Genomic DNA, 15226 nt, shown 5'->3' with positions numbered 1-15226 from the left:
GGAATGTTGAGGGTTATACCTTTGTGGGTAAGAATGCTTAATCTGCCTTTGGGTTATTGGAGTGTGGACTCACTTAGTTGAATTGGGAGTATGATAGGAGTACCTTTATTTGCTGAAGAATGCACTACTCATCAGAAACACATTTCTTTTGCAAGGATGCTCATTGAGGTTGATGTTACTAAACCTTTGCCAAAATCAGTATTGATTGAAGAAGAATCAGGCAGAATGATTGAACAAAAGATATGTTTTGAGTGGGATCCTTCTTTTTTGTAAAAAATGCCAATTTGTGAGCCATAATTGCCTCAAAAAAGGTCCTATAACAAGAGGGGGAAAGTGACAGAGAATGTGAAGCCTACACAGAAATGGGTGGCTAAAGCTGCTATTAAAGATCAACAGCAAGCAGTAACAATTGGGTTTATTCCAGTTGCCCTTGAGCACATTGAGCAATAGAAGATAGTAGGTGAGTCTGAGCCTTTAGCTGAGAATATAAATGTGGTAAACCAGCAACCAGAGAGTGAAGTGGCAGAGGTTAGGCCTCCTCCCTGGAACATAGTAACCAGAGGGGCAGAAAGGGAAGGAAATAGAGATGTTGAAGGGGCCTAGAGTGGTTACTCACATAGTTGATGAAGCTGGATCAAGTTCATTCACAATCACTCCAAGTTAATGATCTTATGCACCTGAAATGTAAGGGGATTGAATAATCCTCTAAAGATAGGTGAAATAAAGAAGTTTATAGGAGCCAATAAAGTCACTTTTTTTTTGCATTGCTTGAAAAAAGGGTAAAGATTCAGAATAAAGAGAGGATTCATAAGAAATTTGGGAATTAGTGGAAATGGGAGAGTAATTATGATCAATCAAGCAAGGGGAGGATATGGATTGCTTGGGACCCCAGCTGGATTGTATTACAAGTATTGCAGAAAAGTACACAGATGATTCATTATGAACTTGATGACAAAAGTATTGGCCATCATATTGGGTTTACTGCAGTTTATGGCTTGCATACAGTTGATGATAGGAAAGCTTTGTGGCTTGAAATTATCAATATTGACCTTCAAATGTCCATTCCTTAGTGTGTTATAGGAGATTTTAATGATGTCCTTGCTAGTGGGGACAGACTCAATGGTAATCTTGTGTCTAACTATGAAACACAAGATTGTATGAGTTTGCTTGCTAATTCAGATTTTGGGGAGTATAAATCTTGTGGCACTTCTTTTCTTGGTCTAATAAAGGTGTGGGAGATCTAAGAATTGCAAGTAGGATTGATAGATGCCTAGTGAACTTATGATGGCTTTCCATGTTTCCTAGTCTTGCTGTGGAATATTTGAATCCTGGAATTTCATATCACTCTCCTTTGGTATTGAGGTGTGATAATAATAGGCAAAGGAGGCCATTTAAGTTCTTCAATTATATGTCTGCGCAAAATGATTTTTTGGTTGTTGTGGAGAATCACTAGGAAAAGAGGGGTGTTATGGATCCAATGCAACAGGTGTGGGAAAATTTGAAGAGAGGGAAGGTGCATTTAAAAAAGTTGCATAAAAGATATTATGGAAACTTACATGAGCAAATTGATAAAGCTACGGATGAAGTTAGTTACATCCAAACACTTATTAAGGATGATCCTACTTCCTGTGCCCTTGTAATTCAAGAAAAAGAGATGTTGCTTCAGCTTAACAAATATATACAAATTGATGATCTGAATCTGCTCTTAGACAAAATCTCGAATCCACTGGTTGAAGCATGGTGATGATAATAACCACTTTTTCTTTCAGGCAATGAAAGAAAGATTTTTGAAGTATAATGTTGATATTTTGTACATAGAATCAGGTGAACGCCTCTATAAAATAGCCGATATACAAAAGGAGATTGTGCAGTTTTATAAACAACTTCTTGGCTCTTCTGCTAGTGCTCTTCCTAGAGTGGACATTCATTTGATTATAGAAGGGTCTTAAATCAGTCATAGTGTTGCTATTATGTTGGTGCAGCTTGTCACTCACAAAGACATTGATGATGTCTTATTTGACATAGATGACTCCAAAGCCCCAGTGATGGTTATAATAGTTTATTCTTTAAGAAGGCCTGGCACCTTATAAAGCATGATGTATATGCTGCTGTTATGCAATTTGTTGACAATTGTGATATGATGCGAGCTATCAATTGTACTTTGATTACTCTTGTTCCTAAAGTGGCTAACCCTACCTATGTGAAAGAGTATAGGCCTATAGCTTGTTGTACTGTTCTATATAAGATCATTACTAAAGTCCTAACCAATAGAATGCAAGGCATGATTGGTGAAGTTGTTGATCTGGCTCAATCTGGATTCATGCCTGGGAGGAATATATCTGATAATGTTTTACTAGCCACTGAGTTGATTAAGGGTTATTCAACTAAAAATGTTTCTCCTAGGTGCATGGTGAAAGTGGATCTCAAGAAAGCCTATGATTCCATAGAGTGGTCTTTCTTGTATAATGTAATGTCTGAAATTGGGTTCCCTACTCATTTTCTGAATTGGGTAATGGCTTGTGTCAGTTCAGTCTAATACTCTATACTGGTGAATGGGCTTCCTAGCAGGCCTTTTAGTGCAAGGAAGGGGCTCATGCAAGGAGACCCTATGTCTCCATTCCTATTTGCCATAGGAATGGAATACCTATCTAGATCACTTGGGAGATTAAAGCATATACCTGACTTCAACTTTCACCCTAGATGTGAAAAGCTAGGGATCACTCACCTTATGTTTGCTGATGATATGCTTATGGTTGCTAGAGCAGATTCAAGTTCTTTGCAATTGCTCTTTGATGCTTTCAACAAGTTCTCTAGTGTTTAAGGGCTTGAGGCTAACCTGGACAAGAGTAACTTCTATATAGCTGGAGTTTCTGATGATGAAATAGCCTCTTGTAGCAGATTATCAATATTCCTTTTGGTAATTTTCCATTCAGGTACCTAGGGTCCTTCTTGCCACTCGAAAGTTGTTCTATGCTGAATGCAAAGCTCTTATTGAAAAAATGTAAGCAGGACACATTCATGGGTTGTATAAAAGTTAAGATATGTTGCTAGATTGCAATTAGTCAAATCAGTGCTGCAAGGATTCCAGTTGTATTGGTGCTAGATTTTTGTCCTTCCAAAAAAGGTGATCAAGGAAATCCAAAGTATATGTAGAAATTTCCTTTGCACTGGGCTTGATGCTAAGTCAAGGAAGGCTTACGTGGCTTGGGATACTATTTGTCTCTAGAAAGTTTGTGGAGGGTGGAATATAAAAGACATGGTAATGTGGAACAAAGTTGTTGTTGCCAAGCACTATTGGGTTTTCAGCCAGAATAAGATAGGTTATGGATTAGATGGTTGCATGCTTATTATGTCAAGAGACAGCAGGTGGATGCAATTCCTATCCCCCAAAGACTCTCTTGATCAATGAAAAAATTGCTAACCAGCAGGGATATCTTTCAAGAGTTTAATGCCCATCAGATGCTTGAGAGAGAGGTGTTTTCTATTAAGAAATTATACAAATGTATGCAAGGGGATCATGGTAAAGTTAGTTGGAGGCGTATCATTTGCAACGAAAATTCATGCCCTAAGGCAATCTTCATTATTTGGCTTGCTCTACATAATAGATTGACAACTAAAAGTAGGCTCCACTGCTAGGGAGTCACTCTTGATAAACAGTGTGTGCTTTGTGATAATGGTGAAGAGACTAGATCCCACCTATCCTTTTATTGTTCAGTTTCTCATATAATGTGGAAGATTTGTCTAAAACAGATTGGGATTTCCTACAGTATGCGAAGTTTTGCTGAAGAATTTCATCTGGTTGCTTATGAAAGTCACACTAAATCCCCTTAAGCTCAGCTTCACACTATGTTCTTTACTGAGACTTTGTATATTATGTGGACTTATAGAAATAGCCTTGTGTTCAATGGTGATAAGGTTGATAGTTTAGAGATTAGCAAGCAGATTATCTTTAATGTTGCTTATAGGTGCTCTGATGAGGTTAGGAAACTAGTCATTGTATAGCTCGTTTACTTTGTTGCTTTGCTTCTCAGCCTATTGAGTATCTTTCTTATAGCTGTTGCTTTCTCTTGGATTGCTCTTGTAGAGTCGTGCTAGGACTTTGAAGAGTTGATGTATCCTTGGTAGTTGTTTGGTGGTTGGTCTTGTTCTTTTTGTTATCAATAACAATTTTTAATTGCCAAAAAAAGTTCTAGATAGGGACGTTTAGAGCTCATGCAATAAGAGTGATCGCATAGGGCCCCCAGAAGACAGGGGCCCCACACATATTTTGTTTTATTGATTGAACATTTAAAGGCAAACATTAGGAGTATTGGTAGTACCGTGTGCGTAATGCACTTGAGGTGCATAGATAGACTGCTTAAATCATAATTTTTTTACATTTTGGGAAATTGAAACAAACTATCCAACACTTGAAATAAAACCTATTAATTATACGCATGATTATTACTCAGTAAGGTTGTATCAAAGCACAAGCAAGAATGGCATGAGAAACTTCGTGAAGCATTATGGGCATATCGTACTACGTACCAAACACCAACTTAATCAACACCCTATCTACTCGTACATGGAGTAGAGTTTGTATTGCCATTGGAAATACAAGTCCCATCATTGAAGATAGTCATTCAAGAGGATTTTACGGCGGAATGAAATTCTAAGATTCGATTGGCGAAATTAGAAGCCCTTGATGAAAAAAGACTTGAAGCACAACAAAAGTTGGAATGCTACCAAGCTCGTATGACACGACGTATTCAATAAGAAGGTGCGATCCCGTTCTTTTCAAGTTGGGGATATGGTTCTTGCCGTGAAGACACCCATCATCATTTATCACAAGACAGGAAGCAGGTTCGACTCAAAATGGGATGGCCCGTATGTTGTTCAGGATGTATACACAAATAGAGCTTACCAGATTGTTGATGCTGACGGATTGTGCATAGGGCCTATCAACGGGAAGTTTTTAAAGCGTTACTATCCTTGAAGTTTTTCACCATGTAAACTCCTAAGCAAGAGAATAAACTGTATATTCATGTAATAAAAAAAAATAACAACAAAAGAACAAATAAATTAGTGTTTGATGAACTACGTTGGCTTGAGCTTGTGGAGTGAATTCCTTTGCTTCACATGTACGTAGGCAGCTTGAAGAAGTCATATATACTTCAAGTCCAGCCCCACCAAAAAAAACAAAATTCATTCATTGTAATACTCCTGGCCTGCAAGAGTATAATTTGTGAACGGTTAAAACAAAAAAATGTAATACTCCTGGCCTGTAAGAGTAGAAACTGTGAATGGTAAAAAAAATAAAAAATAAACATTGAGGCGTTTGTATTATAGGAGAATTAAATGTGTATTGCAAGTATTCTTTATTACAAATTAAATGGATATGTGTTCTATTTCAAAAAAAAAGAATGAAATAACAAACTAAGACAATTCACTAGTCTCTCAAATCAAAACTAACAAAAAAAGGGAGGAAAAGGATAACTTATAGCTCCCATTGTAAGGTGTCCAATGCCTCATGAACCTCATCAGAGCTCTTCTTTGATGTCGATAACTTAGTCTCCGCTTGCTTAACATCAACAATGCTTTCCTCAAGAGAAGTATGTGATTTTGTCAAGTCTTTCATTGTTGTTGCCTGATCCTCAAGAAGGTTTTTTGAATATGCGATGACTGTCATTAGATTGCTCTCCTTGATAGTCAGCTCCGCGAGTTCTTCCTTCAGTTGAGTTTGCTTTTGGTGGATGTCTTTCATCTCTCCTTCAAGTGTCCAAACTCGACAATGTCCATTTCATCCTGGTCATTCTAAATACACAGAGAAGAAGGAGGTAAGATGTAAGAATATGCAGACAAAAAGGAAAAGGAGAATGAGGTAGAACATTAAGCAACTTACTTGGGTTTCCTCATGATCTGATTCTTCATCATAGCTACTACCGAAGATGTCGTCAAAAACTAATTTCTCATCTTTTGTACCTTTTGCAACAACTTCTTGCGAAAGGGGAAGGACGGAATGATTTGTCAGCTTGACCTTGAGCTTACGCTTCTCATCAGGCTCAATAAGGATCTTAGCAACCTTCTCCTTTAGTGAACTAGTGGAATCATTCACCTTTCTTTTTCATAACTTACTCTGGCCACGAGTTTTAGAGACATCAGGAGAACTGAAGAGCGCAAGGAATAAGTTAAAGAATAGACTGATTTCCACCAAGACACAAAGGCACGAGTAGTCTAAGTTTGGTGCCAGCGCAACGACCAAGTATCAAGAAAGAAGAGTTGGTTCTTGAGTGAATGCTCGAACTGAAGAAGCTAAATAAAGTGATCCTGTGTGGCAAATTTTTGGATCTCCAGCTCGCCAGGCAAATCTTGGTAAAAACCAAATAATCAACTAAACCTGTGAGGGTTGTACTACTCAATCACATAGCAATTATCATGCCTCAAGTTATAAACCTAGATCTGATACTAAGGAACACCCTAGCAGTCTAACGAGATTGCATGTTATCGTCAATGAAATCTTCATCCCTACCTCTGGTCACAAAAGTAGCAAGTCAAGCAATTGCCTTGTTAGATCGAATGAGAAATCTTGCTTCTGAGCTATCGAAAGATAAGGCAGCTTCATGGCCATAAAAATTAATCACACGAACACCCCTAGAAGAGTAAATGGAATACTCAAGAAACGAACCCTAGGCGTTTACCTGGTGAAGAGTAAATGGAAAGCTCTCCCAAGCCTCTGTAAATGCTTGCAAGGACGGGAACGGCTACGGAAATTTCATGACCACTTGCAAGGTATAATGCAGGTTTGAAAACACCAAGGCGAATACGACCCTCAATTTTCACAGGGAGGGCATTAGCGCAAACCCAGCATGAGAGAAATGTTGCAAGATAGGTTTTACGATGATGAGCTTCGGGAATGTCTAGGTCAAGAAACGCTCCATGAGTAGTGTCATTCTTTGGCTGAGGGTTCCCAAATGATAAAAAATCCTTGTCATATAAGGATAACTCGCTCTTTTCTTTGTGCTTTTAGGTGGTGTTGAGTACATGAGAGAGTCACAAATCCAAAAATGACACCATTCTTCAAAACTGACACCTGACTTATTAGATTTTGTTGTTAAGTGGCGAAAAGCTTCAAGCAAGTATGTGCAACTGTGGAGAAGACGTAGATCATGTTCCACTTTGGATTCTTTAAGCGCTCTGGGAGGGATCACCTCATTATAAAGAAGACCAAAAATGGGCTAACCATAAAGGACATGAACATCCCATAAGCTAATAGACATCTCTCCCTCAAAGAGAAGTAAAGTGATCATTAGAGGGCACCGTGATTCATAGAAGGTTTGCATAACTGAATTGTCGGACTTGGAAATAAACATGAAAGCATACACATCATCGAGTAGGTGGATGAGAGAAAGAGCATTTCTAAATTGGCGTAAGACGTCCTCTAACCACTCCCAATAGTAAGGAATATGCTTGAACTCAACTCCAAAATGCATATTAGAACTCCACCTGGCCTCTTTTTGGGAAATGCGTGCATGAAGTGTAGGCAGTGGTTTGGTCTCAGTGCATGCTTGGTGATAGGTGGCGAGAAGAATTGATTTTTTGTTTTCTTTTTTTTTCTTTATTTCTTTTAGTACGCATGGGCCATATAACAAAGCTTCTAACCGCAATATACTGATGTGAGCCCACGTTTTCTTTTTTACCGTGCTTTTTTTATTCTCTTTTCTTTTTTTTTTATTTTGTCATATATACACACATAAAGATCATCCAAACCAATTCTTCTCGCCTTCCATCACCAAGCATGCACTGACACCAAACCAGTGACGACACTCCATGCACGCATTTCCCAAAAAGAGGTTAGGTGGAGCTCTAATATGCATTTTGGAGTTCAGTTCAAGCATAACCCTTGCTGTTGGGAGTGGTTAGAGGGCATCTTACGCCATTTCAGAAATACTCTTTCTCGCATCCACCTACTCGATGTTGTGTATGCTTCCATGTTCCTTTACAAGTGCGACAGTTCAGTTATGCAAACCTTCTTTGAATCATGGTGCCCTCTGACGAACACTTAGCTTCTTTCAGAGGGACATATGTCTATTAGCTTAAGGGATGTTCATATCCTTGGTGGTTTGCCCATTTTTGTTCTTCTTTATGACGAGGTGATCCCTGCCAAGGCGCTTGAAGAATCCAAAGTGAAACATGATTTAGGTCTTCCCCACAATTGCACATACTTGCTTGAAGCTTTTTGCCACTTAACAACAAAATCTAATAAGTCATGTGTCACTTTTGAAGAATGGTGTCATTTTTGGTTTCGTGACTCTCTCATGTACTCAACACCACCTAAAAGTACTAGGAAAAGGGCGAGTTATCCTGTATATGACAAGGATTTTTTAACATTTGGGAACCCTCAGCCAAAGAATGACACTACTCATGGAGCGTTTCTTGACCTAGACATTCCCGAAGCTCATCGTCGTAAAACCTATCTTGCAACATTTCTCTCACGCTGGATTTGCGCTTTTCCCTCCTTGTGAAAAATGAGGGTCGTATTCGCCTTAGTGTTTTCAAACCTGCAAGTGGTCGTGAAATTTCCTTAATCGCTCCTGTCCTTGCAAGCATTGACAGAGGCTTGGGAGAGCTTTCTATTTCCTCTTCACCAGGTAAATGCCAGGGTTCGTTTCCTCCACATTTTGTATATGATTGGATAGCCAGCTACTTTCAAAGCCACTGCTCAACCGCACAAGTTTCTAGTGCTGCCCATATGATTTATTTTCATGGTCATGAAGATGTCTTATCTTTCAATAGTTGATATGTCTATTTTATATAGAGATTTTACCTCCATCCCTCCTGAATTATTGGTCTTAATTGCGCTCTTGGGAGCCATTTTTAGTACTAATGCGCTCCTTGTAGTATGCTTGTAGCCTCAGATTGATTCTTGTAGGAATTAGCATGTTTAGGTGCATTTCCTATTCTTTTATACCACTAAAAGAGATTTATGTGTTTTTGGGAGCACGATCACTCTACATGAGTTGGATTATATGGTTCAAGAGCTTTTCAGAAAGTGGCCAATTGCTTAATTCAGTCAAATAACGCTAAAGTTGTAATACTTTGAAGATCGGATTTTGGGCGTCAAAAGCTGATGACGGGCCGACCGGGCGAAATTCGCCCAGGTTGGTCGGGCGATTTAAATTCGCCAAATTTAGAGACTTGAAAGAAGCCAGAGAGTTTTACTTGCGGGCCCAACTGGGCGAAATCCGCCCGGGTTGGTCGGGCGAGAAGAGAACAAGTGAAATGAAGAGCTGAAATCCGCCCGGTCGGACGTGGCGAAGAAATTGAACACCTGATGACCGCCCGGTCGGGCGAAATCCGCCCGGATTAGTCGGGCAGAATCTTTTAAGGCATTTCTGAGCGCGTGTTGCCGCAGTATTTGATGGATATATAAATACTTATCTTTTCAGAATCAAAAGACTACGATTTATTATTAGAGTTTCGACTTTTATGTTTCTAAGCACTTTTTATTTACCTAAGAACCCTAGTATTACTTTTTATCATTTTTATTCATTGAACTTTCAATAGAAGTGCGGATTTCACAAGATTGTTCTACAATTGGTATTCTTTCTGTTCCCTTATTATCTTGTTTAGTTCTTGATTATTTATTCATCATGTTTACTTATTTCACCATGAGTATGTTTGTTTCAAATATGATTAAGTAGTCTATTTCTAGAGTTTAGGGGATCCATGATCAATTATGAAGGGATGTTTATAAAGTATTGATACTTGATGATGTTTATTGATTCCTATTGAATGTATTATCTCTATTCAATCTAATTTGGCCAGATTTGATTGCTATAGTATTGCAATATTAGGTTATGCCGAGAGGTATAAACTTAATATTAAGGCTAGTTTCAATAGGTAGATTTGGTATTAATAAATTGCTAGAGCCTGTTAATATCATTCTATGGTTGATTTCGATTCGAGAGAACAAAACAACCTGTTTAACTGCATTATTAATTATTGATTGTTGTGTTTCATCCTGCAATTATTGTTCATTGGTGAACCCATACCCTAGGCTCTTTATTATTGATACTCTTGATATAGTTATATTATCGAGTTTAGTATAATAACCAACAACACTCGTTCCCTATAATCTAATTTGATTGACAATTAGGAAAAGAACATTGTTTTCCCCAGTGGATTCGACCCTACTTCCCTGACTATCTATTAGAAGACTTTAGGATTACTTTTGATTAGGTGATACGACTTTAGCCTGTCAAAATTTGGCGCCGTTGTTGGGGAATAACGGTTTTGTTCCATTTTTCTTTAATTGTTTTAGAATCTATATTATATATTCTCGTCTCAGAGAACACTTGTTCTTTGGGACACAACCTCTTAATTGTTTGTTATTTAGTTCGTCTACGCACAAGAGTTTAAGTTCTGGTGGTTTTCCATTTGATTTTAAAATTGAAAGATCCTTCCATAGACAGAAGAACTTCTTCAGACATACGATTGCGAGATAATTCAGGGGGAGATAGACCTTTGGATTCTGATTTTGATTCCGACTCTGATTCTAGACGTTCTGTTCCTACTATTCCCGGAGAATCATAAATGGCTCGGAGACTTACTCACTTTTCCCAACCCTCCTTGGCTGAGTTTCCCTAGAGCAATCAAATGCCCGAAATTGAAGCTGTCAATTTTGAGATCAAACCTGCATTGCTGAATATGATCGAAAGGAAACAATTCGGTGGTGGACCTAATGAAGACCCTAATCTACATTATCAGGATTTTTGTCAATATTGTTCTACTATTAAGCAGTAGGGAGTAACACAAGATCAAATTCAGGAGATTCTTTTTCCATTTTCACTTCGGGACAAGGCAAAGATGTGGTACAACAGGATTAATTGCACCGCTCTTGGGATCACAGATTGGAACACCTTGGCTTTAGCTTTCTACAGGTTGCGTCGTCAGATCACGAATTTCACCCAAGGTAACGACGAATCTTTACATGAGGCTTGGGAAATATTGATGGACCTCCAGAGAGAATGTCCCCATCATGGTCTACAAAAATAGCTCCTAGTTCAGGGATTTTACAATGGTTTGGGGAACAACTCGAGGCTTATTCTTGACTCTACATCAAACGGGAGATTCATGAAGTTAGAAATTGATGTTGCACATGACTTACTCGAGGAAATAGCTATTCATAACTCTCAATATGGCAACCCTCGAGGATTAGCTAACAAGGGCGGCAAGCATGAGATTGATTCTATATCCATATTGGCTGCACAGATGAATGTTATTAATAATAAGCTCGACAATATGCAACTCACCTCTCCCGCGACTGTTGCTGCTTTAGGTACTACATCTGAGATCTTCTGTGATAATTGTGGTATAGTTGGACATTGGTCACAAGAGTGTCGGAGTTTGCTCGAACAAGTTAATGCCTTCAAGTCATTTCAGCCGAACAACCCATACTCCAACACATACAATCCGGGATTAAGAAATCATCCTAATCTGTCATACAAGAGCACTAGTGTTCTAAATCCTCCTGCACCACAACCACATGCACAACCATTGAACCAGAGATATTACCAACAACCTTCTCAGCAACCCCCTGGTTTCTCTATACCACCTTGCAATCCATCCCACAAGCACCTCCTGCTGATCCCATGATGGTTGAGATGAGGAATATGATGCTGCAGATGCAAAAAGACAGACAAAATGATGAGGCACGGATTGAGTCCATTCTAGCTCACAACAAGATGTTAATGAACCAGTTGGCACAATTGGTTACTTCGAACTCTACTCGACAGCAAGGTGCTCTACCAGCACAGTCTATCCATCCAACAGATTTGGCAAACGCCATCACCCTCCGCAATGGTTCTCATTATAATGAACCATACATGCCTACTGATGATATTGTGAGTGTCAATAACGATGGGAAACGGGTCCAAGATGAATCGAAAACTGACAAGGAGAACTCTAAGCAAGTGACTGAACATAAAGAGACAAATAAGGCCAAACAACATGCTATTGAGATTCCTCTTATCAAACTTCCTTTTCCAAATCGTCGCTCAAGAGTAAGCTAGACCAACAATTTGGTAAGTTTTTGGAAATCGTCAAGAATCTTCAGGTAACTGTTCCTTTTACAGAACTAATTACTCAAGTGCCTGCTTATGCAAAATTCATGAAAGATATCTTAACTAGGAAAAGGGCTTTTAATGAGGTGGAGACAGTTGCATTTACTGAGGAGTGCAGTGCCTTTTTGCAAAATAAGTCTCCACCAAAATTAAAAGATCCTGGTAGTTTCTCTATTCCCTGTCACATTGGTAGACTATTCATTGATAAAGCATTGTGTGATTTAGGTGCTAGTGTGAGTGTTATGCCATTATCTGTTTCATCGAAATTAAACATGGGAATTTTAAAAGTCACTAACATTACTCTGCAAATGGCTGACAGATCTGTTAAATACCCCCTCGATATTCTAGAAGATGTGCCTGTTAGGGTAGGAAAAAATTTTATTCCCGTTGATTTTGTTGTGCTTGACATGGAGAAAGACACACAAATTCTAATTATATTGGCTCGGCCCTTCCTCCATATTGTAGGTGTAGTAATTGATGTGAAAAATGGTAAACTTACACTATCGGTAGGAGATGATCAAGTCACTTTTAATCTGAGCACCGCTGTGAAAAGTCCTATGCTAGAGGAAAAATGTTACAGTATTGATGTGGTTGATGTAATTTGCCATGATAACATGCCCCAAGCTCTCTCTGGAGATCCCTTGAAGGCGGTACTTTGTCTTGATTTTTTCTCATATGAAGTCAGTATTTGGAGTAATGAGATCGCTGCTATTGAGAAGGCTCTGGCAAGCGAAGAGGTTGACCTTAGTGAATGCCACAAGATAAAGAGGTTGGTTCAATCTGCGTGCAATACTGAGGTAAAGAAACCCGAACTTAAACCTCTCCCCTCTCATTTGAAGTATGTGTTTTTTGATGAACATGAGTTAAATCTTGTAATAGTCAGTGCTGCACTTGATAACTGCCAACTCTCCCAACTTTTGACTGTTTTGAAAACTCATAAGAAGGTCATTGGGTACAGTATTGATGACTTGAAGGGTATAAGCCCCGATTTTTGTATGCACAGGATACACCTCGAGGATGATCATAAGTCTTGCATTCAACCACAAAGGAGACTTAATCCAAACATGCAAGAAGTGGTTAAGAAAGAAGTTATGGAACTACTTGATGCATGTATTATCTATTCTATTGCTGACTCTAAGTGGGTAAGTCCTGTATAAGTAGTACCGAAAAAGGGTGGTATGACTGTTGTGCAAAACGAAGAATGAGTTAAGTCCCACTCGAACCGTGACTGGATGACGTATGTGTATAGACTATAGGCGACTCAATATGGCCACTAAAAAGGACCACTTCCCTCTACCTTTCATTGACCAAATGCTTGAACAGTTGGCGTGTCACAAATATTTCTATTACTTGGATGGATATTCCGGTTTTTTTCCAAATTCTCATTCATCCTAATGATCAAGAAAAGACCACCTTTATCTGTCCTTATGGCACTTTTGCATATCATAGAATGCCCTTTGGTTTGTGTAATGCCCCTGCTACCTTTCAACGTTGCATGATGAGTATCTTTTCTGAGTTCATAGAGTCTATTATGGAAGTCTTTATGGATGATTTTAGTGTGTATGCTCTACGTTTGATACATGCTTAGTTAATCTCTCTAAAGTCATGAGAAGATGTGAAGAATATAATTTGGTCTTAAACGGAAAAATGTCATTTTATGGTGACTGAAGGCGTTGTTTTAGGCCATATTGTTTCTGATAAAGGCATCCAAGTGGATCGCGCTAAAGTCCAAGTGATTGAGCAATTACCCCCACCTAATAATGTTAAAGGAGTCCGCAGTTTCCTTGGTCATGCGGGGTTTTATCGCCGCTTCATTAAGAATTTTTCCAAAATTGCTAAACCACTAACACAACTCCTTCTTAAAGATGCTCCATTTGATATTACTGATGAGTGTCTTGAGTCATTTGACAGGATCAAGACAGCTTTGATAACTGCACCTATTATCCGTTCTCCTGATTGGGAACTCCCTTTCGAGATAATGTGTGATGCAAGTGATTATGCAGTTGGGGTTGTACTCGGTCAATGCCAGGATAAGGTCTTGCATGCTATCTATTATGCCAGCAAGACGTTGGATGAGGCACAAGTTAACTAAGCTACCACAGAAAAGGAACTTTTGGCTATTGTTTATGCTTTAGAGAAATTCAGATCTTATCTGATTGGCTCTAAAGTCATTATATATACTGAGCACGCAGCCCTGAAGTACCTTCTCTCTAAGAAGGAAGCTAAGCCTAGGCTCATTCGCTGAATTCTCTAACTCCAAGAGTTCGACATAAAAATTAGTGCTAAGAAAGGAGCAGTGTACGTAGTTGCAGACCATTTGTCCGGGATTCGACATGAAGATGCTATTAACTCCACTCCAATAGATGATTCTTTTCTTGATGATCATTTGTATGCAGTCACCTCGCAGATCCCTTGATTTACAGACTATGCCAATTACTTGGTAGGCGGTATCCTACCTCTTGATTTGTCCTACCAACAGAAGAAAAGGTTCCTCCACGATGTTAAATTCTACTTTTGGGATGATCCCTTCTTGTTTTGTGAATGTTCATATGGTCTTTTTTGCAAATGTGTTCCCGAGTGGGAGGTCACTGGAATTCTGAACCGCTATCACAACTCGCCTTATGGAGGTCATCATGGTCCTTCACGAACTGTAGTCAAACTCCATGAGTTGGGTTTCTTTTGGCCCACAATGTTCTAGGACGCTCAATCTTTTATCATAACATGTGATGTTTGCCAGAGGACCGCAACATTTCGAGACGGCATGAGATGCCCCAAACAGGTATTCTTGAAGTTGAAATTTTTGATGTTTGGGGTATAGGCTTTATGGGACCGTTCCCCTCTTCCAATGGGAATTGTTACATCTTGGTAGCAGTCGATTATGTCTCTAAGTGGGTAGAAATCGTGGCAGCCCCTACCAATTACTCTAAGGTGGTCATTGCTTTATTTAAGAAAATCATATTCCCAAGGTTTAGGGTCCCACGAGCTGTAATCAGTGATGGAGGCACCCATTTTCATGAACGACATATGGATACTCTTTTGAAGAAATATGGAGTTTACCATCGTACTGGATTAGCATATCACCCTCAAACAAGTGGGCAAGTAGAGGTTTCCAATCGTGAAGTTAA

The 15226-nt window shown here is 39.0% G+C and overlaps 1 protein-coding gene across 1 annotated transcript; it reads left to right on the top strand.

Moving 5' to 3' along the window:
• Nucleotides 1-11633: 11633 nt before the first annotated feature.
• Nucleotides 11634-13258, top strand: LOC130591373 (uncharacterized). The gene is made up of 2 exons (XM_057394668.1): nt 11634-12041; nt 12095-13258. Exons 1-2 carry the CDS (start codon nt 11634-11636, stop codon nt 13256-13258), a joined length of 1572 nt encoding a protein of 523 aa, XP_057250651.1.
• The last annotated feature ends 1968 nt before the right edge of the window (nt 13259-15226 follow it).

Source organism: Beta vulgaris, chromosome 5 (assembly GCF_026745355.1).
Source record: "Beta vulgaris subsp. vulgaris cultivar EL10 chromosome 5, EL10.2, whole genome shotgun sequence".
NCBI lineage: Eukaryota > Viridiplantae > Streptophyta > Magnoliopsida > Caryophyllales > Amaranthaceae > Beta > Beta vulgaris.
This window is presented reverse-complemented; position numbering and strand designations above follow the sequence as displayed.

Coding starts and splice junctions, on each gene's coding strand:
- LOC130591373 (XM_057394668.1), top strand. CDS start 11,634: ATGGTTGAGATGAGGAATATGATGCTGCAGATGCAAAAAGACAGACAA. Junction 12,042..12,094: donor TTCCAAATCGTCGCTCAAGA/GTAAGCTAGACC, acceptor AAGAATCTTCAG/GTAACTGTTCCTTTTACAGA.